The sequence below is a fragment of the Heteronotia binoei genome, chromosome 6 (genome assembly GCF_032191835.1).
Source record: "Heteronotia binoei isolate CCM8104 ecotype False Entrance Well chromosome 6, APGP_CSIRO_Hbin_v1, whole genome shotgun sequence".
NCBI classification, from domain to species: Eukaryota; Metazoa; Chordata; class Lepidosauria; order Squamata; family Gekkonidae; genus Heteronotia; species Heteronotia binoei.
The window spans coordinates 61,640,767-61,663,401 of record NC_083228.1 but is presented as its reverse complement, the minus strand read 5'-3'; the positions used below and the strand labels follow the sequence as shown (position 1 = coordinate 61,663,401).

The following is a 22,635-nucleotide window of genomic DNA, read 5'->3' as shown; positions in this document are numbered from 1 at the left end:
GCATGCACATAAAAGTTGATACCCAGAATTAAACTTTATTGGTCTTTAAGGTGACACTGGACTCAAATATAGCTGTGTAATTTTGCACTGATACCTCAAATCAGATTATTTAAAGTAGTATTTCAATAAAGCGTGCAATTTGTTTCTTAGGGAGTCATATGAGTTCATTTGAATTGTTCTCTAGGACTAGGCTTTCCAATCCCCAGGTCCCAGCGATTTCACAGGCTTCCTGCCATCCCCAGCCAGCTAGTCGGCAGGGGAAGCCCCTCCTCCACACCTGCTATGTATCTGTAGTTCTCCAGCAGGTTTAGAAACCCGCAAACAGGTCTGGTTTTAAAATGTGTGTGTGTGCCTTTAAATATAAGCAGGAAGTACTTCATGGGGAAGGGGCAGCAGCAGACCTCGTCAGATCACAGACCCTCTGTTTTGCTTTTCTTTCGGACCAAGTAAGTGTGTGTGAGAAAGAGAGCAGGTAGCCCCTGTACTTTTCAGACCTCGTTGTGGAGTCACCAGAGACAGTTAAGTGTGTGTGAGTGAGAGTGAGAGAGAGAGAGAGAGAGAAAGAAAGCAGGCAGGGACAGAAGTCTTTGTAGAGCCAGTAAGAAGGTGTGTCTCTTTGCTTTTTTTGCATTGTTTTCAGTCTTTGTATAGGAACCTGTTTATGTAGGATTGCCAATCCCCAAGTGGGGCAGGAGGAGAAAGCCACACAGGCATTTATGTTAAATCAACCTCAAATAGAAATTTAATTATTTATATAGCAAATTATTCATAGAAAATACAGTGTATCACAAAGTGCAAAAAAAAAAACCCTTCTCCCGAAACAACCACTCCTATATTGATATCCGACAGTCTGTTCCTTGAAACTGGAGTCAGGAAGTAGCGTACAATGCCGTGGAAACAGAGTCCAATGCTCCAATTCTTCTCTGTTAGCTAATATCTGGATGGAATGCAGCAAGGCAATAAGACGCAACAGGGATGCATTAAATGCCCTGTTTCACGTGAGGCATTCACATTCGACAGACAAATGTAGTCCCCTTCATCACTTTTATTCATTACACTGTTACAGGCTGAGGGAAGCAAGATTAGCTTTGGTCGTCATTTGTCTGTCAAATGTAGGAGCGTTGGTCTCCAATATGAATTGTTTTAGTCATTTCCAAAGCTCGTTGAAGCCTCTTGTGAAAAAGGGCATTTAGCGCATCCCTGTTGCGTCTTATTGCCTTGCTGCATTCCATCCAGATATTGGCTAACAGAGAAGAATTGGAGCATTGAACTCTGTTTCCATGGCATTGCACACTACTTCCCGACTCCAATTTCAAGGAACAGACTGTCAGATATCAATATAGGAGTGGTTGTTTTGGGAGTAGTTTTTCTTTGCACTTTGTGATACACTGTATTTTCTATGAATAATTTGCTATATAAATAATTGAATTTCTAAGTGTTTAAGGTTGATTTAACATGAATGCCTGTATGGCTTTCTCCTCCTGCTCTACCTTTTCATGTTACTCTGTTTGGTTGCTAAATCCCCAGGTGGAGGCAGGGGATCACCCAGTTTAGAGGCCCTCCACCCACTTCAAGATCATCAGAAGGGGGGGAGGGAGGGAAATGGCTGCTGGGAACTCTATTATTCCCTATGGAGACAGATTTGCATAGGAAATAATGGAGAATTGATCCGTGGGTTTCTGGGGCTTGGGGGGGGCTGTGTTTTGAAGTAGAGGCACCAAATTTGCAGCATAGCATCCAGTGCCTCTCCTCAAAATACCCCCCAATTTTCAAAAAGATTGGACCAGAGGGTCCAATTCTATGAGCTCCAAAAGAAGGTGCCCCTATTCTTCATTATTTCCTATGGAAGGAAAGCATTTTAAAAGGTGTGCGATCCCTTTAAATGTGATGGCCAGAACTCCCTTGGAGTTCAATTATGCTTGTCACACCCTTGCTCCTGGCTCCACCCCAATATCTCCTGGCTTCACCTCCAAAGTCCCCAGATATTTCTTGAATTGGACTTGGCAACGCTATCTAAGTCACTTGTTCATTGTCATGTTTGAGAATAAATGTGAATCGTGTCCAACAATATAAGCCATTTGGGAAGTCTGAACCTTCCCTTTCATTTCCACCCGCTTTTCCTCCCTTTTGGATCAAATAGCAATGTGTGCATAAGCAGATGATTGCCCCTGATGTTGTCGGTCACCGCCATCAAGTAGTCATTCTGGATTGGGAGTCCCTAGAGGAGTTGTTTTGGAATAACAGATCCCCCCCCCCCAAAAAAAACCCTCTCTTTTGTTTCTGCATCGTAATTTCTATATATAGAAATCTAGTAGTTTGTTTTTTGGAGAGAAAAACGCAAAACAGCCCTCTAATGGGAAATGACAGCTGCAGGAGGCAAAGGACAAAGAAACTGGGGCTTTCAGATTTGTTTTGTCTGTTCACGGCTCACGTCTCCAGATTTAAGAATCTACAGATTTGTACACAGTGAAAATTTAGATATATTGACGGTATCCTTCATTATCTCAAAAGAGAGTTTAAAGAATCAAATATCAGAGTTCTGCTGTATTTTCACTGAAAGGGCCATGTCCATTGAAGTATTCACACAAAATGATCTAGAATGCAAGAGGGGGGAAATGTACTCCTATGAAGAGATTTTGTTTCTTCTGGGTACTATGATTTCCAGCTCATTTAAAAAAAACAAGCAATGGGACAATTAATTTTTATTTAATTATTTGGCATTGGTTTCATTAGTTGCATAGATCCAGAGTAGTAAGCTTTTTATTGTAGTGCCCTTCATCACTTTTATTCATTGCACTGTTACAGGCTGAGGGAAACAAGATTAGCTTGGATGGCTTGGCTGTGGCTCATTGTACATTCCTGTCACACAGGAGGCTTTCTAAGTAACCTGAGCAGAAGAGAGGGCTTCAGATTCCTCAGTTATGCTGGCACCAGGTTTCTAATGCACAGACATTATTCTTCATGTTTAAGTAATCACAGAAGGGACTGCGTGTAAGCATGTATCTAATAACTCTGTCTGGCTTCAGTACAAATGCAAAGAGAATCTGAAGGCTGAAAGGACTTCTTCCTAGCACGGGTTCATTCAGTTCATTTCTTTATCAATGAGAAACTCTACTGAAAATTTTTTGTTACTACGTTCTCATATCTGTTCCTTATTTAGAAAAATACTTGTCAGGGTTGGGAGGGTAGGAAGAGAAAGTTGAGAGTGTGAGAGCCTGTGTGAGAAAATGAATGAGCATAAATGTACCTGGATGGTTCTTTTGACATTTTGTCAAAAATTATTGTGCATGTACTTTCTCCCAAGTAAGGCTTCTTCCAAAGGAGAATTTCCTGTGGCTTGGCATCCAAACTAGAGGGAATTTGGGTGATCACATGATGTAGTTCTCTGATTTTCTACTTTCAATTTTTTCTCGTTTGATGCAATCATTCCCCAACTTGGTTTGATATGATCTCTATGAAAGACTGCAGTCAAACCATCTTGTACATCATAGGGGTGGGAAGGTGCACTTTTTTTTTAGGTTTCACCCACAGTGACCACTTTTCCTTGTCCTCTGCCTCTTACAGCTGTCATTTTCCCTGCTCTACTGGAGGGCTGTTTTGAGCTTCACCCTCCCCCCCCCCCCCAAATCAGCAACTACTATATGGCTATATATAGCACAATAGTATTATAACAATCTATCATCACAGTATCTTCTCTGACTTCACAGCTTTTATGTTTTTTTAAAAGTTTCTAGCCCTTTGTATTACAGAAATCCCCTTGTATATCCACAATGAGAGACTTATTATTTAAAAATGAAGGAGGGAAAATCAAAGTCTCTAATAGTTTAAGGAAATAGATAGTTCCAAGCAGGGGACCTGCAAGGACTTGTAGGCAGGACCTCATGTTCTTCTTCTGCACTATTTCCTCTCTCCCCTACCTGAGATCCTTATAGGTCTGGGGTGTCAAATGTTCATTAATCAGGCCCATAGGGTTCTTTTCTCTCAACCCCTCCTGTCCTCACCCTTTGAAGCTCCAAGGCTGATGAAATTCCCTGCTCTTTCTGCCTTGTCTTTGACAGCTGCAGCATGAAGCAAAGCTGCAAAGAAAATGTAGAGTGGATTTTCCATTAAGGTCTCTGTGCCCAGATAGGTAGGGCTCAGATACTTTAATGGAAAATCCATTCGACATTTTCCTTGCAACTTTGTCTGTGCTGCAATGTATTTCAGTGGAGTGGAGATCAGTTCCCAGGGCTTTATGCTTCCCTCCACTTTATCCTTACTTCTCACCAAACCACCTGCCATTTATGTGCCCTTTGGGGTTGCCAGGTCTCGCCAACAAGCCAGTGGGGGAGTTACCAGGAGGTTCCAGGAGAGGGGAGGGAAGAAGCACAATGTTCCTATATCACCTCCAGGTGACATATACATGCTGGGGACAATGGGCACACAACATGCCTGCATTACCCGGAAGTAATGTACACATGTTGGTGATGTCGGGGGGGGGGGGGGGTGACACTCTGGTTTGGGGATAAAACTATTTGGTTTGAAGCTAATGCTACCATAGAGTTTTGCCCCCAAACCAGTTACTTCTGACATCACCAACATGTCTATGTCATTTTTGGGTAAGGTAGGCATACTGTTGGGGGGGGGGAGTAATTCATCAGTGGAGAGGAGTGCCCCATAGCCAATTCCCCCCTGCTTTCTGATAACACTGAAGCAGGGGGGTGCTCCAAACTAGATGATCACCCATCTTCAGCTATATTATTATTTATGTACATATCCATTCTCCACTAAAGGAACCCAAAGCAGCTTACATAAATCTCCTCCACTGTATCCTCACAACAGCCCCATGAAGCAGGTTAATCAGAGAATGTACTTTAGTGATCCAGCAATAGCCAATTTTCAGACATGCTCTTGTGGCAGGGAGAAATGGTGGCTGGGGGGGGGGGGCATGGCTGTAGCAAGGAAAGTACAGAGGAACCTACAGTGTGGATGCTCAGTTGCTGCTCTGAAGGGAGAATTGTCATCATGTGAAAGCAGACTTATGTAACCATAGAATATCTCTTAATAAAGTTAATAATGAGGTACAATAGTTATTTACTGATGAGATACACAGATAATCCCATAGTAGTGTTCAGAACTGCTAACATCTAAGATATCTGAGATACAAATTTATCATGCATGAAAAATGGAATCTGAGATAATGAAATCTGGGCTGAAGTAATGGAAGATTGAGAGTAACACTCTTTGTGCAAAGTTAAAGCTTGAACTATGTTCAAATAATGTATCACTAAAGCTCAGTTGGGGTTCCTATGAAACCACAACAGTCTTTAAGAAGAAGGAGCTATTACCACTGCAAACCAGTGGAGCCCTGACAAAATGGTATCCCGTGATTACTCAGCTACTTCCTATTGGTTGCTTGCTGTGTCTTGAATTACTGATAAGATGAAACCATAAACTTTCTAGGTTGGATAAGTCTCCCCCCCCCCACCCTCCCACATTGCTCTTCAGAAGTTAACACAATTTGATACTTTGACCTTGAAATTCCTCTGGGAGAAGTCTTTTAGGTACTGTTAAGTGAAAGAAGATATAAAGTGTTATGTTGTTCTGTTAAGTGAAAGAGAATATAAAGTGTTATGTTGTAAGACAACGTGTTAAAACATATTTTTTCCCCTTCCATCAGCAACTTATGCGGGAACGACAGCAGATGGCCAGCCGACCCTTTGCTTCCGTAGATGTGGCTCTGGAAGTAGGAGCAGAACAAACAGACTTTCTACGAGGACCGTTAGAGGTAGGAACTGTGAGGCTGATGAGGGACCACTGCAATTTGCATATTTACATTACAAGTCTTGGCTGCATCTGCTTCTGAAACCAAGAAGAATCTGATTACCTGGAGCTGACGAGTCGCAGCTACATATGTTGTGCTGTTTCTGAGGCTCATCATTTCAGTTGTATGACATGAGCTGTAACAAAAGCCACTGGAGAACCTATTAGCTTAGACTGGAGTGACAATCTGCTCACCTGGCAGCCCTTTCTTAGTGGATAAAAGCCAAAGAAGTTTAAGATGTATGTATTAAACACGCCGCTTGTATTTAGTCCTCTGAGTGCACAGTACCCCCAGGTAACAGTTCACATCTATCTTAATTAACTGAGATTGCTTTTTAAAATGAGCTTTGTATTGCATTTCATTATTCTGGGTTCATTTGTGAGTTTTGGTGAGTGCTATAGATGGAGGATGTTGTCATTTGTGACTCATGGCGACACGATGACAATTTTATTGTAAAGGGAGCACTCTGAAAGTGAAATTATGATATGCAAAGCAATATAATACTGCACTGGAATAGAGTAATAATGCATGAAATAGATTCTAGAAAGAGTCACTTAAAAATTAAAAAAAATGCAAATTGATAATGGTCGGTCAGGAGTTTTTTTGAGCAGGAACGCACAGGAACATAGTTCCAGCTGACTCAGTGTCTGGGGCTGTGGCCTAATGTGCAAAAGAGTTCCTGCTGAGCTTTTTCTACAAAAAGCTCTATGCAGAGCAATGGTGACATCAGGGGATGTGGCCTAATATGAAGAGTTCCTGCTTGGCTTTTTCTACAAAAAAAAAAAAATTCTGATAATGGCTAAGCAAACTAGGGCTGATTTTTTATCTCATATCTATGTGTTGCTTTACCTTTGTTTATAATAGTTTCCCAGTGAACATTATGTATCTTTTTGAATAATTATCTAAAAGTCTAATTCCCTTTTCTTTTTTTGTGCTTTTCATAGAACTTTACTTTTGATATTCTCAAAATGCTCTTTCTGGGGAAATAACAGTTAACTTGGGACTTTTTCAGATGATATCACGCTTGAATTGATATTTTCAGTGTACACATGCAGGCCTGTATACAGAGACTGAGTGGTCTGTCCATGCTTCATATATATATGTTTGTGCATATTGTCCAACCTGCCAGAGAAGATCTGTCTTGCAAACCTTGCTCTCTGCGTCCCCCACCCCCTTGAGCTGAGGTGGGTAGCAGCCAGAGACAGGGCTTTTTCAGTGTGCCACTTTGCTTATGGAATTCACTTCCTCTTTGGTGTAAGTGGTTAGGAGCACAGACTCTAATCAGGGAGAATCAGGTTTGATTCTCCACTTCTTCAGATGCACCTGCTGGTGTGACCTTGTCAGTCATAAGTTCTCTCAGAACTGTTCCCTCAAGAGCACTTCTTGAAAGAGCTCTCTCAGCCCTACCTACTTCACAGGGTGTCTACTGAGGGGAGGGGAAGGAGACTAAGCCACTCTGAGAGTCTGAGTGAAGGGCAGGGTAGAAATCCAATCTCCTCCTCCTCCTTGATTGCTTGGCAACTATATTGCTGTCTTTTAGGTTCCAGGTCCAAACATTTCTGTTCTCCCGGGCTTTCAGTTAAGTCAAGGGTGGCCAGTGGTAGCTCGCCAGATGTTTTTTGCCTACAACTCCCATCAGCCCAAGCCATTGGCCATGCTGGCTGGGGCTGATAGGAGTTGTAGGCAAAAACATCTGGAGAGCTACCGTTGTTTAATACTATTTCAGTCTAGAAACTATTATTTTAGGTTATCAGTGGTCTGTCTGTTCATAATATATATGTTTTTATTTTAAACTGAGTTTTAACTGTAGATTTTAATATCAAGATATTAACATTAAAAGTGCTTTTATTATTTTGTAATTTGTAAGTTGCTTTGGATAGGTGGCATTAAAATGTTCTAAATAAATTAATAAATATCTTCATTCAGCTGTCCATGTTGGAGTGGTATTCAGGGAAAGGGAGATTATATTTTCTAAATGATAGTATTGTAGTTTCAACTCCGATGAAGTATACGTTTCTAGAATGAAAGGTACTTTTGAGAAAAGGGAATTGGATCTCCTGTAACAAATTAGTCCCAATTGCATATTTATTGCATTATAAACTAATTGCTGGCATAAGTTTCAGCGCTTGTTCTGTTGGTGCATAATGCAGCAGCCAAAATATGGGTTTGGTTGGTACCTAGGTGGGAGGCTCCTGGGAACATTATATGTGCTGAATTAAGTTCCAAAAAAGAAAAGCACTATGTAAATGTAATAGGAAAAATATCTTTCATCTTGTTGATACTGTGTAGGACAGACCCATATGCTAAGCATTTTGCCTAATTGCATTTTAGATCCTCATAAATAGGGGTTAATAATATTCATTGCTTATATAATTTGATCATGTCTGATGCAAATCATTATTGTGAAAAACCCTTTTGCCAAGAAGCTGCACTACAATGTGGCCAACAAGTGCAGCTATCAGTGCCCCCCATCATCATCTGTTTTGCGAACATTGCCTATCAGAGAAACAAAGAGAGGCACCAGGGTATTCAGACAGAAGGCCCTACTGCTACAATCAAAACTTAATTGATACTGTGAAGTTTCACTAATTTATCTAGAGAGCAATATTGTTGTATTCTCTTTGGGTGGGAAAGGACTGAGTGGGTGGTGGGGCCTGGATTGTTTACATACAGCTTATTTAATTACACTTTAGAAGTAAACATCAAAAGTTAATTGTTGTCATTTTCAGTGACATGTTTTATTTAGGAACTAATGGATGTGGAAGCTGAAATATTTTAATTATATTTTAGAGGTTTTATTAGCCCCCCCTCCTTCTCCTATAAGCATATTTTAGTAATTGTTTTAGTGTTTACTGTTTGAATATATTCTGCCCAGCCTGATTAACATATACATGGGCTGGATACCATTCAAGTTTTTCAACTAGAGGGCTAAAATGTGTAGCAATAAGGTATGTTGCACTGAATATTAATGTGGTACAATGTGCCTATGATGTCTGCTGCATAGAGTTCAGTAAAAAGAGAAGGTCTTTGGTATTGTTAAGTTAAATGAAAGTCTGTTTTGAACAGATACAAGTAGTGTTGCCAACTCCAGTTTGGGTAATTCCTGGAGATTTGGGGACAGAGTGTGGTAAGGGCAGGGGAGGGGCTCGGTGGAGTTGTGTGCCCTAGAGTCCACCCTCCAAAGCAACCACTTTGTCCAAGAGAACTGTTCTCTGTAGTCTGGGGATCAGTTGTAATTCCAGGAGATCTTCAGACCCCACCTGAACCCTATGTAATAAAATGACAACCCTATGTAATAAAAATTACATTTGTGCTAAATTGCAAGCTGTCCTGCTTTTCTCCTCCATTTTATTATCATTCTATTATGGTGTGTTTTAGAAACAATCTACCAAGCAATTCTCCCAGAAACACACCATTCCTTATGTTGAGATGTTCAAGAAATGTGAGGTCATTGATATGACAACTGCAAACCTACATCTGCTTTTATTTTGTACTGGTTAAGATCAAAGGAACTTGCATATGTGCATAGTAATAAGTGTGTCACTGTGCTAATGGATTATATTTTGAGTATTATTTTTACTTATTATTTCTTCTCAGTGGTTGATACTTGTATTTGCAATCAAGTCTCATGCTACTGAAGTAAAGTTTTCCATTATAAGAACAACATGCTTTCAAGTTTCTTTCACTGCAGTGCCTTTCTCCAGCCTTCAGTGATATTATATTTGATTCAAGGGAGATGTGGATCGTATATGAAGTCTGTGTTTTTCTTTTATTGGCATTGTAACAACTCTTATATTTTGAATGACAACATATTGGCCCATGGGGACCTGAGGGCAAAATGTAACTTCAGAGTAACTATTGCCTATCGTTTTCTTTTCATTTGCTGTTTACAGTCCAGAGATCAAACAATATTGCCCATAGTGTCATAGGTCTAATGCTTGATTGTTAATAAAAAATGTTGCACATTAATATTGCCTCTCGCTTATATCTTGTCATGAGTTTTCTCAGTGCAGATATTTTGTCTTCATGATAATCCAGTTCACAGCATATGCCAGTATACGCTTGCTATTCACTTTTCGGTTATTGATTTCACTGTGATGACTGTACTTGAATTCTGGGAAATCTCAAGTGATTATATGTGAATTAAGCTGAAATTCTTGTGAAAAGTTTTCAAAAAATGTTGAAATAAAATATAGGCTTAGATAAATAGACAAATAATTTGACTTGCTTGATACAATCTAGATACCTTGGTTTTTTTAAAGCACCTATTTTCGTAAAATGGAACAGAATAGGTTGAAGTGGCATGTAATAGGTGGAAAGAACATTCAGCAGCGTATAATAGGGATGTATAATGTTAAATGTCTATATAGTTAAACTATATCTATTAGTGTAACCATAATATTATAAATTTTTAAACAAGATCAAACAGAAGGCTTCCTACACTTGCCATCTTTCCTGCTCTGGACGGGCAGCTAGCAAATGTTGCAATAAGCTTTGTTACTACTGTGTGTTGTGAGTAACATAGCATCCTATTTGCTGGCAGTGAAACAGAGGCTTTGATCAGCTGTTGTAATTGTTTAAGTCCCTGCAGAGTGAGCAGATCATACCTGCATAGAGAGCAGATCATTGGATCCTGATCTGTCCACTACATAACCATATAACATAAACCTTAACAGATAGCACTGGATCAACTGTTTGAGGCTGAGACAACCTGCTGATTAGAGAGAAAGACTTTTGAGAAAGCCGTTATTAAGTAATACAAGATGTTCTGATAAGCTTTTCCAGCAATATTGCCATTTGTTTATTTCTGTGCTATGCTAAATAGATGTAAAAGTTGAAGCCTTTATCTTCTTCATTGGAGCATGGAATTTCATTTGCAAAGGTCCTCTGTTGGCACCTTGAGTCTTTCCCAAAGCAGAGCAATTAATTGCTTCTCTCCAAGTTGTTCAACACTGGGGAGAAATTCTTGTATCACCTCGGTAGCTATTGCAGTGGTATTGGTAGTTGTTGCAGTGGTATAAAAGATTTGTAATGGATGAGGCTGGGAGCAGTGCAGTGAGTATTCCAAAAGTCTGGAGCACTTTATAATAAACACAGTGATTTCACTGTTTTCTTGCAAAATGAAATTATTGCCCTTGTTTGGGCCACAATATGGACCTGTAAGTGAGTGAAAGAATAGAGCTGCTGAGTGCTGAATATGTTTATGCAAGTCCTATGATTTCCAAGTATCTGGTTAAAAAAATAAGTCACAATTTCAGAAGAACAGAACATTAAAAATTATAAATATGTTCCCTTTTCAGGCTGAAGAGGGATCAGGGATGAAAGCCCATGCAACCCAAGCTTCTTTCTGCCATAAGTCTGTCTTATATGGGGCCTAGGGCAACTGTCCTCTTGCACATTGGCTAAGACCACCCCTGCTCGCCCTGTCACTCCAGCAAATAAAGGTTTAATTGATGTGTCTCAGCATCCAAAGTATACCCCAACCCAGCTGTTCAAGTCAGTGATGGGCTAGCTTATGAATGGCCCATTGTTCTTAGATTCATCTGTTTATCAATTATCCCTACCTATCCTGTAACAACTTGCACTATTTTTGCCAGCACTAGTGATAGCCTAATGAGTCAACATATTTATTTATTTCCATAGATTGTGTGTGTGATAGGGTTGCCAGCCTCCAGGTGGGACCTAGGGATCTCCCGCTTATGCAACTGCTCTCCAGCTGGCAGAGATCAGCTCCCCTGGAGAAAATGGCTGCTTTGAAAGGTGGACTTTATGGCATGCTGAGATCCTTCACCTTCCTAAACCCCACCCTCTCCCAGATCCATCCCCAAAATCTCCAGGTGTTTTCCAACACAGACCTGGCAACCCTATGAGAGAGAGATGCACATGCATATATATACACACACACTCAAAGATTATTAGCATAGTGATCTTATCAATCTTGTTTGTGTACCATATTTCCTTGTGTATATTTAATGTAGTCTTACATGTATTCTTACAAATCTCACTAAGTCTTTAAGCTTCATCTTCAAAAGTACTCAGATCATTCCATTGACTTAATAAAATACATTTCAGGAGGCTGAAACAAGGCTAAGATCAAGTGTTGTTATAACATTAAAACCAGCACACAAGCTTCAGTGTAGCTGTTTCTCATTGTTCCATAAGTGCTGCTAAGAATTCAGGGTGATTACAGTACAATCCAGCACTTGAGTTTTGCGCATTCAGGTAATTGAACTTTATACTAACAAGCTAGTTTTCCATTTTTCCTTGCCAACAAGGTGGCAGGACTTTTTTTTTTGCAAACAAATACCCTTTTTTTTGGCTGGACTTATTTTCTTGTTTAATTTAAATAATTTAATGAGCAATTTTAAAATCTGCAACCCAAGCATATTTGATTATTTTGTACAAAATGAAAGTGGTATGTGTGCTTGATCAGCATTATAGTTTCTTTACTCCTCTGATACCGAAAGTTTTGCAGAATCAAATTGTATTCTCATAACCTCTTCCTCACAGGTCATCTCATTGATCTGTTTCATAGACCTTCCTTGCTCCCAGGTTCTTTCCTGTATGAAAAGACTGTGCTGGTTACTAGATTAATAGTGTGCAACTTTACTGAAAGTCACACTAAATTTTGTTTAAAATGTAATTGTATCAGTTGCCCAAAAAGTCATGAACACAATCCACCAAATATTACTATTCTGTACTTTCAGTTGAAATTAACAGATGTAGCACTATTAAAAAGCTTCATGGGTAATACTACTGTGTAAATGCCATGGGATTGTCAAAGGAATATTGCTAATAAGGACAACAGTCCCAAACATGTTGGCCACTAAGGAGCCACAGACCACTCCAAAGTTTTGATCTCAGAAAGCTTCTTGGTAAATGCAGCTGCCATACTGTGAGGAGCAGGTGGCCCATCCTTCCAGCCACATAAGAAAAGGAAATGACAGTAATTTCCCTTGTCTCAGAGTACAAGAAGCATGTATTTTAAATATTAAAAATACTGTCTACTAGGGCTTCTGAGCTTGCCTTTTTCCAAATTCATGTAAAGCAGAGAAGCAAGGACTGCCAGTTAGCCTTCCTGTCAAATAACTTCTTCTAGGTTATAAACATTTATTTATCCCAACCATACTCATAGGTAGGATTGCAGAATCTTCTCCATTCAATTATACTGTCTGCCTCCAGAGACACATCTGCATGGATAATGTGTTGGCATGGTGGCATCCTCAGCTACCCTGTGGTATTTCCACACTTGCAGCTGCGCATTTTTCATCCTCTGTGATCACAGGAATTGCATTTGGATGGCTGTGCTTATATTTTAGAATGCTTTTAGAACGGAGGCTCTTAGGGACGTAGAGTTTGCCATCTTTATACCAAAACCCATCCTCTCCCTTTTGCACTTCACCCGGCCGGTCTTCCCCTTCCTTTTCGGTCTCGGTGGCCAGCCGTTTCCCCCCCACACTTCTCCGTCTGCTGATTCTGCCTTGATTTGGACTATGTGGTTACTGTGGTGGCTGCTTGAGAGGAGAAGATCAGGGAGTCCACTGCCTCCTCTTTCTGGCTATTGTGCTGAGGGAAGTGCGAAAGGGCGTCTGCCAAGAAATTTTTTGTCCCTGGGATGTGCTTCAGTACGAAATCAAATTTAGAGAAGAACTCTGCCCACCTAATTTGCTTTTCAGTGAGTTTATGGTGGCCGGTAGGCGCCTCCAAATTTTTGTGGTCGGTCCAAATTTCAAATGGCAGTTTGGCACCTTCCAGCCAGGACCTCCATGTTTTTAAAGCATAGGTCACAGCAAAAGCCTCTTTATCCCACACCAACCAGTTTCTCTGCTCCTGGGAAAATTTCTTAGAAATATAGGCACAGGGTTTCAGCCTCCCCTCCTCGTCTCATTGCATGAGGATGGCTCCAACAGTGATGTCGGAAGCGTCACATGCACAATGAAAGGCTTTAATTCATTGGGGTGACTCAAGACTGGCTCACTTGTGAACAGCCTTTTAAGCTTATTGAATGCTTCTTGACATTTAGGCATCCAATTTAGTATGCATCTCTCAAGTCCAACTTAGTAAAGATCTTTTCCTCCAACACTGTACTAAGTAAGTCCTTGATGAGGGGTATTGGATATGCATTAGAAGTGGAAATCCCATTGATCCCGCGAAAATCAGTACAAAGTCTAAGCGAGCCGTCCTTCTTTTTCCTAAAGAGGATGGGGGCTGCATGGGGGGCCGTGGCAGGTTGTATGAAGCCTCTCTTCAGGTTCTTATCTGGAAACTTCCTCAGTTCCACTTTTTCAGCCCACCCCATTGAGTACAGCTTTGCCTTAGGCAGAGTTTGCCCCGGGATCAGTTCAATGGCACAGTCTGTGTCCCTATGGGGCGGGAGGTCATCGGCTCCCTGTTCACTGAATACCCCCCTTAAGTCTCGATATGCCTTAGGGATGGTCTGGACTTCCTCCATTGTCAGGCAAACCTTCTCATTTTGGGGCGGCGGATTGGGGCCCCATTCCTTATTCCAATGATGGGCTTGGCACCTCGTATCATTGAACTCTATTGTCTGGTCCCCCCAGTGAATGCCTGGCTCGTGCTTTGCCAGCCACCCCACTCCTAAAATTATATCGTAAGAGGAGGATGGGGCTATTACAAAAGCCTCCTAGTCCCAGTGGTCTTTAATACCCACCAGTACTAATTGAGTCTCTAACGTGCATGGCTCCCCCCTCATCACTGACCCATCCATTTGCTCGAATTGGATGGCATGTGGCAAAGCCGTTGTGGGAAGCCCCAATGCATCCACCAGTTTAGGGGTGATTATGTCCCTCCTGCACCCCGAGTCAATCAAGGCTTTCACCTGTATGAACCTCTTGAGTCTGCTGTTTAACAAAATCACTGGTACAAAATACAGCAACCCCATTAGCCTCACCCTGAGTGGTGCCGGTTCGTCGGCGACCTGCTGATTGGCACCATTTAGAGCAGGTTGTCCTCGTTTCCCACCGGCTTGTCCTCCCAGGACATCTCTCTCAGCTCATTGATGACGATGGTCTCCTCGTCCGGCACCGAGCTCGCGGCCGCGCTGCTCTTCGCCGCATCCTTAGGGCGGCTGGTCTGTTTCTTTGGAGTTGGAGTGCTTGTCTTGGTGGTGGTTGACGCTGGCCTAGGGGGGTTAGGGCAGCCGCTGGCCAAGTTGTTCGGGTCCCCACAACGGAAACACTTGTGGATCTCTGAGTACTTCCCTGCTCCTTCCCCCACCTGGGTCGTCTTCACCCCTGGTTTCTGGTCACAGCACGTCTTGCCGCTCTGCTGGTGGCGCTGCATGGCCACTCTCTTCATGTCAGTCTCTACCTCTCCCGCCGGCTGTATCCACCCCACCAGGGTGGTTGGCCTTGCTTGCTGCAGGGCTCGATCCAGGACACTAACATTCAGCCTCCGGATGAAATGATCGATCTTCATCAGCTCACTCCACCCCCTCACTTTAGCCGCGTTGGTGTGGAACTCGGCCACACACTCACGGATCGACTTAGAGCCTTGTTGTATGTCCCTCAGGGCGGCCAACGTGTGAGTTTCCTGTAGGGGGTCCTCAGACTGGGCCTGTAATGCTTGGAGGAAAGTGGCCACGTCGTCCAGTTCCGGGCTCATGGCCTCGTACAAACTCACGTACTATCACTTAGCGGCTCCCTTCAGCTTCGATCCCAGGTAGTCCGCACGGCTAAATTAGTCAGGGAAGGTGTTTCCCCAATAATGCATGTAGCTATTGGCCTGGATCGTGAAGTACTTCACCTCTTCAGGGTCCCCGTCGAAGGTGGCCTCCAACTCCCTCCCTTGGCCGCTCTCTTGAGGGGCCAGGGGTGCCACCGGTTGCGCCCAGGGCGGTATTGTCAAGGGTCTAGCCGCAGGCGGTTGTGGGGCTCTTCTCGGGTCAGTCGTCCTCATAATACGGTCGACTTGCCTGTTGAATTCTCCAGCCATCATGGTGGTCATTGCTTGCATCTCATCCCGCAACCCCTTGGCAACCTCTTCGACTTCCTTTCTTACCATCGACCGGAATTCTCGAGCAATCTCATCTTCCTCCTCCCCTGGGCCCATTATTTCATGGGTCCCAGCCACTTCCACCTCTGCCAAAGGTGGATTGATTTCCGTGCAGGTCGCTGCTGCTCTCCCCTCCTCTCCAGGCTCGGCCGCCTCGCCTGCTCCTGTGGCCATCTTCACCCGGTGCATGTGCCTGGTTAGGATGGCATCTCTGCGTGCCGGTGCCTCATCCATCGTGGTGGTAGAGGTATGCGGTTGCCAGTGGTGCAGGGTGACCAAGTGTTGTTGAATATGGAGAGGGGAGCCCTTCCCAGCGACTCTCCAGGCGTCCAGCACGTGCCATGGTGGTGTTGGTGCTCTCGCCCCTTCCTCAGGTTCTGGAAGTTCACTGCTCACTGGAATCTTTTCAGCCATCCGGTTACAAAGTTGCCAGGGCGGTTAAACTTCTTACAGGATCACTCTCAAAATGTCAAGCATGTGGTTTCAATGACGAGTCAGGTTTGATACAAAACTACGTTTATTGATAGACCAATACTTTCAGTGTAACGGATTCTTGAGAGTGTTGCTAAAGATACATTGATACAATACTTTTAAGGCATACTTCAAAAGGATTCCAAAAGGTGGGGGTGAGGGATGCGCTCTCACACATAAACTATCATAAATGTCTACATTCTCATGGCATTATCAGGACTCTGTCCTTGCTTTCCCTAGATGTGCCACACTCCCTAACAGGGAAGGTGCTGATTATTCTTTCTCAAGTTAGTTTTGTTTCTCTCTACTTCTACTTTACAAGCAATAAAGTAAGAAGGGGGAGGGGAAAAGAATAACAGAGTTAACAGACCTTGGTCTTCCATGATATTTCACAGGCCGGCTTTATGGAGGACCCTAAAACAATCAATTACCAATGGAATTCTACCATGCTTGACACATGGTCATTTTGTGAAAAAATGATTCTCAGTTCTTGCCCAGCAAGGATGGCATGTGACCTTTTGAACATTTACAAATCCAAAATCTTTATGGAATACCACTACAATATGACTGCATAATTTGTTGATTTAGATATGTATAGCCCCTATAATGTTGCATTGTAGTAAAAATTCTATAACAATACTACTGTTGGTGTTATCTCCCATTCTATAACAATACTTCTACTGTTGGTGTTATCTATTAATGACCACACTGTTCTTGCATTTGCTCTTGTGTCCATCCACTGAAATCCTGTTCTTTCCTCTTTTTTGTGTGAAATCGTTTCTTGCAGTTCTATTTATTCCTTCCACTACATAGTCTAGTACTATTGTCATTGTGATCACAAAGTCATGTGCCTTTCTTGCCCCAGGAAACTGAAGGTTGTATCAGCCTATTTTCTATCATTTCTCTCTTTCTTCTCCAAATTCATTTCCAAATAGTTTCTCTACCTTTCTGCATCTTCACTGGTTTGCTCTACATTTTGACCTCAAAACATTCAATTTCAACCTCTTCTCCCCCCCCTTCATGCAGTATGTTTTTCTCTAGCTTGTCATAACTCTATGTAGCTGGAAATTGCCCTTCCACTCATGCTGCCTCATTTATCTGGAAAACGTTTTGTCTCTCAGGCTATTGAATCTCTTCATTTGAGATATTGCTTCAAGACCTTTCTTTTTTCTTTAGCTAATGCCAGGTTCTTTCTGAAAAACATTTTGTGATACCTGGGTAAAGAATGTTATTTTCAGAAAAGGTATTCTGTATTTCTTATATCGAGGCATAGTGCTTACTTTAGAGGAAAACAGAAGTTTGGCCATCCTTAGCAATAATAATAATAAATTTTTATTCATACCCCGCCCTCCCCGCCAAGGCAGGCTCAGGGCGGCTGATGATTCCTTTCCTCCTTTACATTTAATGTGCATGGAAGACAACCTACAAAACTTTTTTTAAAAAAAATACAGGCTCAAGAGTTTGACATTATTTCCCTCTGGATTAATATGTTCTGTAATGATGTTAGCTGTACAGGTATCAATGAATGTAAATCTACACCAATATTTTTGACTTAATTCTGTTATTTTAGGACTAGCACTCAAAGGCTGAATGACCTGATACATATAATGTGCATGCTTGTCATAAATGTATGGTATCTTATAAATTGTTTAGCTTTTCAGCTTCTTATGCTATGGAGAACACAGTGAGATCCCTCACGTGAAATTGGATCAGAAATGTTAGATTTCACAAATGTTGTTTTGCTTCTTCAACACACACCTTTGGTTACCTGTAACTCTTTATCACATAATTTTGCCCTAACTGAAGAATTTAGGATTGTGTCCTCACTTTCTGCCTCTTTGCACTGCTGCTAATAATTTAAACAGCTGCTGCAAAACCATTAAAAATTATTGTTCTTGGCATTTTCTAAGTAGGAGTGGTCAGTCTAGATGGTGGATTGTGGTTCAGAATAAGGAGGTTGTATGTAATCAGGGTGTTTTTTTTGTAGAAAAAGCCCAGTAGGAAATTTGCATATTAGGCCACACCCACTGTTGTCAAGCCAGCCAAAATTGCATTCCTGTGCATTCCTGCTTAGAAAAAAATGCCCTGTATGTAATATTTCTTTTGGCTGCACTTAAGTTGTGGTATAATAATCTTCCACCTATCTACCTGGATATGGGAAATTGTAAGAGGTGATCCAATATTCTTCTTTCTACAGTGATGTCGACAATGGTGCACTCTGTCATGTGCCTCTAGTTTTTACAGATAATTATAGCAACTCTCCCCCACCACACATAGCTGTTGATGGAGGCCACATAATTGGTTGAACTTATCTGTGACAAACATCCAGCCAGGTTTTGGTCACGCACACTAGATAAATCTTATAATTTGTTGACCCATCATCTGACAAAGAAGTCTTATTTACAATCAGTCTGGCATTACACAGCATCAATGTCAAAATGAAGGCAACCAGACAAGCCCCTCTAATTTCAACCTTGGTGATGATACAAAGGTGAAAAAAGCAGAAAGGACCAAATGTCTCCCTTTTTTTTTTTTTCTACATATGCCTCTCCTCCCAGTGCTATACTTTTTAAGCTCATGTAGTGCTGTGATATTGCCAAAGTTCATAGCCTATCACCAACAAAAGATAAAGAGCAAGATTAAGAAGCAGAGCTCCATAGCACCTCTCTCTCCAAGGAATAACCTCTCCCGAACTATGTTCCTAAATCATTTTCTTAGTATAATACTTTCTTACCAAGATCAGAGGTGCTCACCAGAAAGGCGATGCTAGAAAATCTTAATTCCTTTGGCGCTGTTCAAAGCTGCTCCCTCAGCAGCAGTATCACAGTGATGAAAGCCAGCATGATAGCCAGCCCCCTCAACCCATTCAGGACAAATGATATTCCTCTTGTTGTGTACAGGTCAGGGTTCAGTCCTTTTTCTCACAGTCAGGGTCCTAGGCCAAGTTACCAGTCACTCAATAGCCCTGTTGATCAAGCAAAGACTGATTTTTCCCCAAATCAACCTGGAAAAGGGAGTGTGTATTTCTCTAGTAGTTCCATCTCCCACAATCCAAGCCCCACACTGAACTTGAAAGGCATCTGTCACTGGTGGTAGTCAAGTCCATAGGTGTGGACACCAGCACATTCTCCTTAAGAAACTACACATCCCATGCTTTTATTCTTGAGCCACAATGCAACCTACAGCTTTCTGGTGTTCCACCAACTTAAGCAGTTACTCATGTCCATAGTTAAGTCTTCCATCTCACCTAAAATTCTCCCTAGAGAGACTCTGAGAGTGGGTCTTGTGCAATGCCCCTTCCCTAGCCCTGCAGCGTAGTGAATGTCCAGACTAGGAGATCCTCTAGTTATTTGAAAGCAGGATATCCCCTTACGCCGGAAAATTACTGTCCCTTTGATACACCTGTACATAAGTGGGAAAAGGAGTATGTGCGTTGATGTGTACATACTCCCAACAACATCCTATGAAGAATTCTAGTGAGAAAGTAATATAAGAACAGGCCCTGCAGACTGCTGAATAACAGTGGCTTCAGGATGTTCAGCTTAAAGCAGCACTGTTTTAATGGTGTATGAATCTTTTATTAATGGACTTCTGCACATGCTGTTGAAGGTGTAAAAAGATCAAGTTTAATATTTTTAAATTTCCAAATGATCTTGGTGTCTTGAACATACTCTGCTTAATCTGATTTCTATAAAACTCACTGGAATGGAAAAACAAGATTTAACTGAATGGGATTTCATGGTCCACTGGAATAAATATAACATTAACTTTGGCTGACTGAGTAAGTGTAGGTGTTTCAGCATATCTTGACATAGTAAGGGTATAATTTACTAATTAATATAGTTGTGTGTGCAAATTTCCAGTTTAACAATATCAAAATATAGAAGCTGGCTTTTCTCAAGCACAGTAAAATTTCTTTTGTGTGTATGTAAACTTTATAAGAAAATGACATTGTAGATGTCTAAATTTTCCAGAACGAATAGAGTGAATGTTGCTAATCTCATATTTTATTAAGCAGGTAACATTTTTAGGCACTGCAAATCAAAATAGTTTACCTGTCATTTTAGGACTAAGATGTTGTAAATAAGAGGATTTTTTAAAAAAAGAACACATTCATTGAATTCCCCATTGGGAATGGACTCACCTTTGTGTTATGGTAAACTGATTGTGGGAACATAAATAGATAGGCCAGGGAGATGAAATTCATTTGTTGATTGTCAGTTTGGTAGCCATTGAGTAGACTATTTTAGGGTTATGTTGTATCTGAGGTGAACTATTTTCTTGTGTTTAGAATGCCAACTCATTAACATTTGCTGTGAACCTCGCTTTACTGATTTGCCAAAATGATCATTTGGACCATGACTTATTTGTCTATTTCCTCTATGGTAGCTGCTACTGTATTTTCTTGTTTGTGTAGACTGAATTACTATTATTTCAGATGTTCTTTCCTCTGAGCTTCCTGTGAGCAGCTGTGTGTTCTGAGGCCATAATGAAAACGAGTAGGTCTTATATTGCTTCTGGCTGTGTAGTGACTCTGGACCAACAGGTGATAAAATTGTCCTATTTATAAGTCTTAATTTCCAGACTGTGAGCAACTGTGCCTTCAAATAACTGTTTGAGTTTGGGCATATTGGCTAAGCACAAAGATGAGCACAAAGTTATGACACAAGACGGGACATGATGCATTCGGCTGAGGATGTTGGAATGCTGCAGTAGTATGGGTTGGCTGTGGTTGCCAACAGCAGCTACCGTTGCTATATACAGCACAGTGGCAGCATGCACAGCTATAGACAGAAGAGCTTGTGACAAATGATAACTCACCTATGTTTCTACTTGTGTAGGACACATCAGCATGATTATTTTTTCTTACAAAGTCTAAAATGGACAGAAGGCACCATCACTTTCCCCTCTTTTTCCCTTGGCTTGGCAGGAAGACTTGAGCAGGAAGAAGAGAGGAAAGAGGGCTTCCTGAATAGTTGCAGAGAAGACTAACAGTCTGCAGTGATGAGCTTAGTGGGGAAAAGGTCTCAGCATATAGGCAAGCTAAGGAGTAGGGAACCTGGAAACAGGGGTGCTGGAGTAAGGTTGCCATCTGATTGTTCTAGAAAGCCTTTTTTGCCTTTTGAATTTGCATGACAAGCAAAACAGGTGCAGGTTTTCCTATTTTAGAGATGCACAGATGAGAAAGCTGAAGCTGTTCCTATTTTGCCACTCATGCAATTTTAAAGAAAGATGGTCATCTTAGGCTTGATAAAAGGGTGGTGTGGGCAACAGGTTGAAAAACAAGAGCTAGAGAGGCATCTTGAGGAAAAGAAATGCTGAAGAAACAGTGAGTTGAGAAAAAAGGTGGTGCTATAGGTGGCTCTAGAGAAATCTCTCAGGTCCCAAGGTCAAGGAGATGGGTACTCTCAAAAAGATTGGAATGGAGAGGTAAAATAACTTCACAGCAGGCAAAGAATCAGTGGTCTGAGAGTCAGGTGGGAGGCAGAGGTTAAGCAGCAAGGAGAGTAAAGGGAGAAGCTATATTGAGGCAAAGGCTCAAATATGATGTAACAAGCAACATAGAAGGAGGTGAGCTGATGGCATGAAGGCAGTGGACATTAGACGCTGGAAGAACTCAGAAAGCCAGTGCTGGATTACATAGTCCACCCCTGATAGTTCACATCCTGTATTATCAAGGTTGTATAGAAAAGTGACACAGTTCTTTCTCTGCATGTAAATAGTAGGAAATTATGTCAGCTTTACTCTTTCTTCAGCACAGTTTCCTTCTAAGTGATCTTATGTTTTCTGCATTCAGTTTTCTGAATTACTTTGAACACAATAAAATGTTCTAAAAGATAGTTTGGGTTTGGAAAAAATGTTAGTTATAAAATAACAGTATGACTTCCCTCTTAACATTCCTGATGCACATTTTAAAAGTAGCATTCAAGCAGTGGCCCTGATGTGCTTTTAAGGCTTTGAAAGTATCTTCAGAAGCCTGGGGAAAGGTCCCATTCTCTCCAAATCTGCCCGTGTGGCAAGGTTTATAAGAAGAATTCCCCCCCTAAACCACTGCTTTCTTTTCCTTAGATACAGCTCCTTGGGTCTGTAACCTCTGAACTCCATTTAACCATGTACTTGTCCAGGTATCAAGTAAGGTTAAAATGAGGCCAGACTGCAGCATAGATTCATTTTAACTGCTAGATCCTGTAGAAACAGCATCTAAGTAACTTTTTAATGTAAACTCTAGGATAAAATCTTTTAAATAATTGAAAAGTGATCTGGTAATTGGGCAAGTAACACAGACATGTTTCAGCCAACGTAAGAGTATATAACGTTGTAGAGATAATTATGTCACAGTACCAGTT

At 41.5% G+C, this 22,635-nt stretch overlaps 1 protein-coding gene across 1 annotated transcript in view; it reads left to right on the top strand.

Moving 5' to 3' along the window:
• Positions 1–22,635, top strand: part of ATRNL1 (attractin like 1) — a 1,015,273-nt gene that overhangs the window by 740,710 nt on the left and 251,928 nt on the right. The window contains exon 27 of the mRNA XM_060241568.1: positions 5,660–5,767. Within this exon, the coding sequence (XP_060097551.1) occupies positions 5,660–5,767 (108 nt within the window). The remainder of the gene's footprint in view (positions 1–5,659; positions 5,768–22,635) is intronic.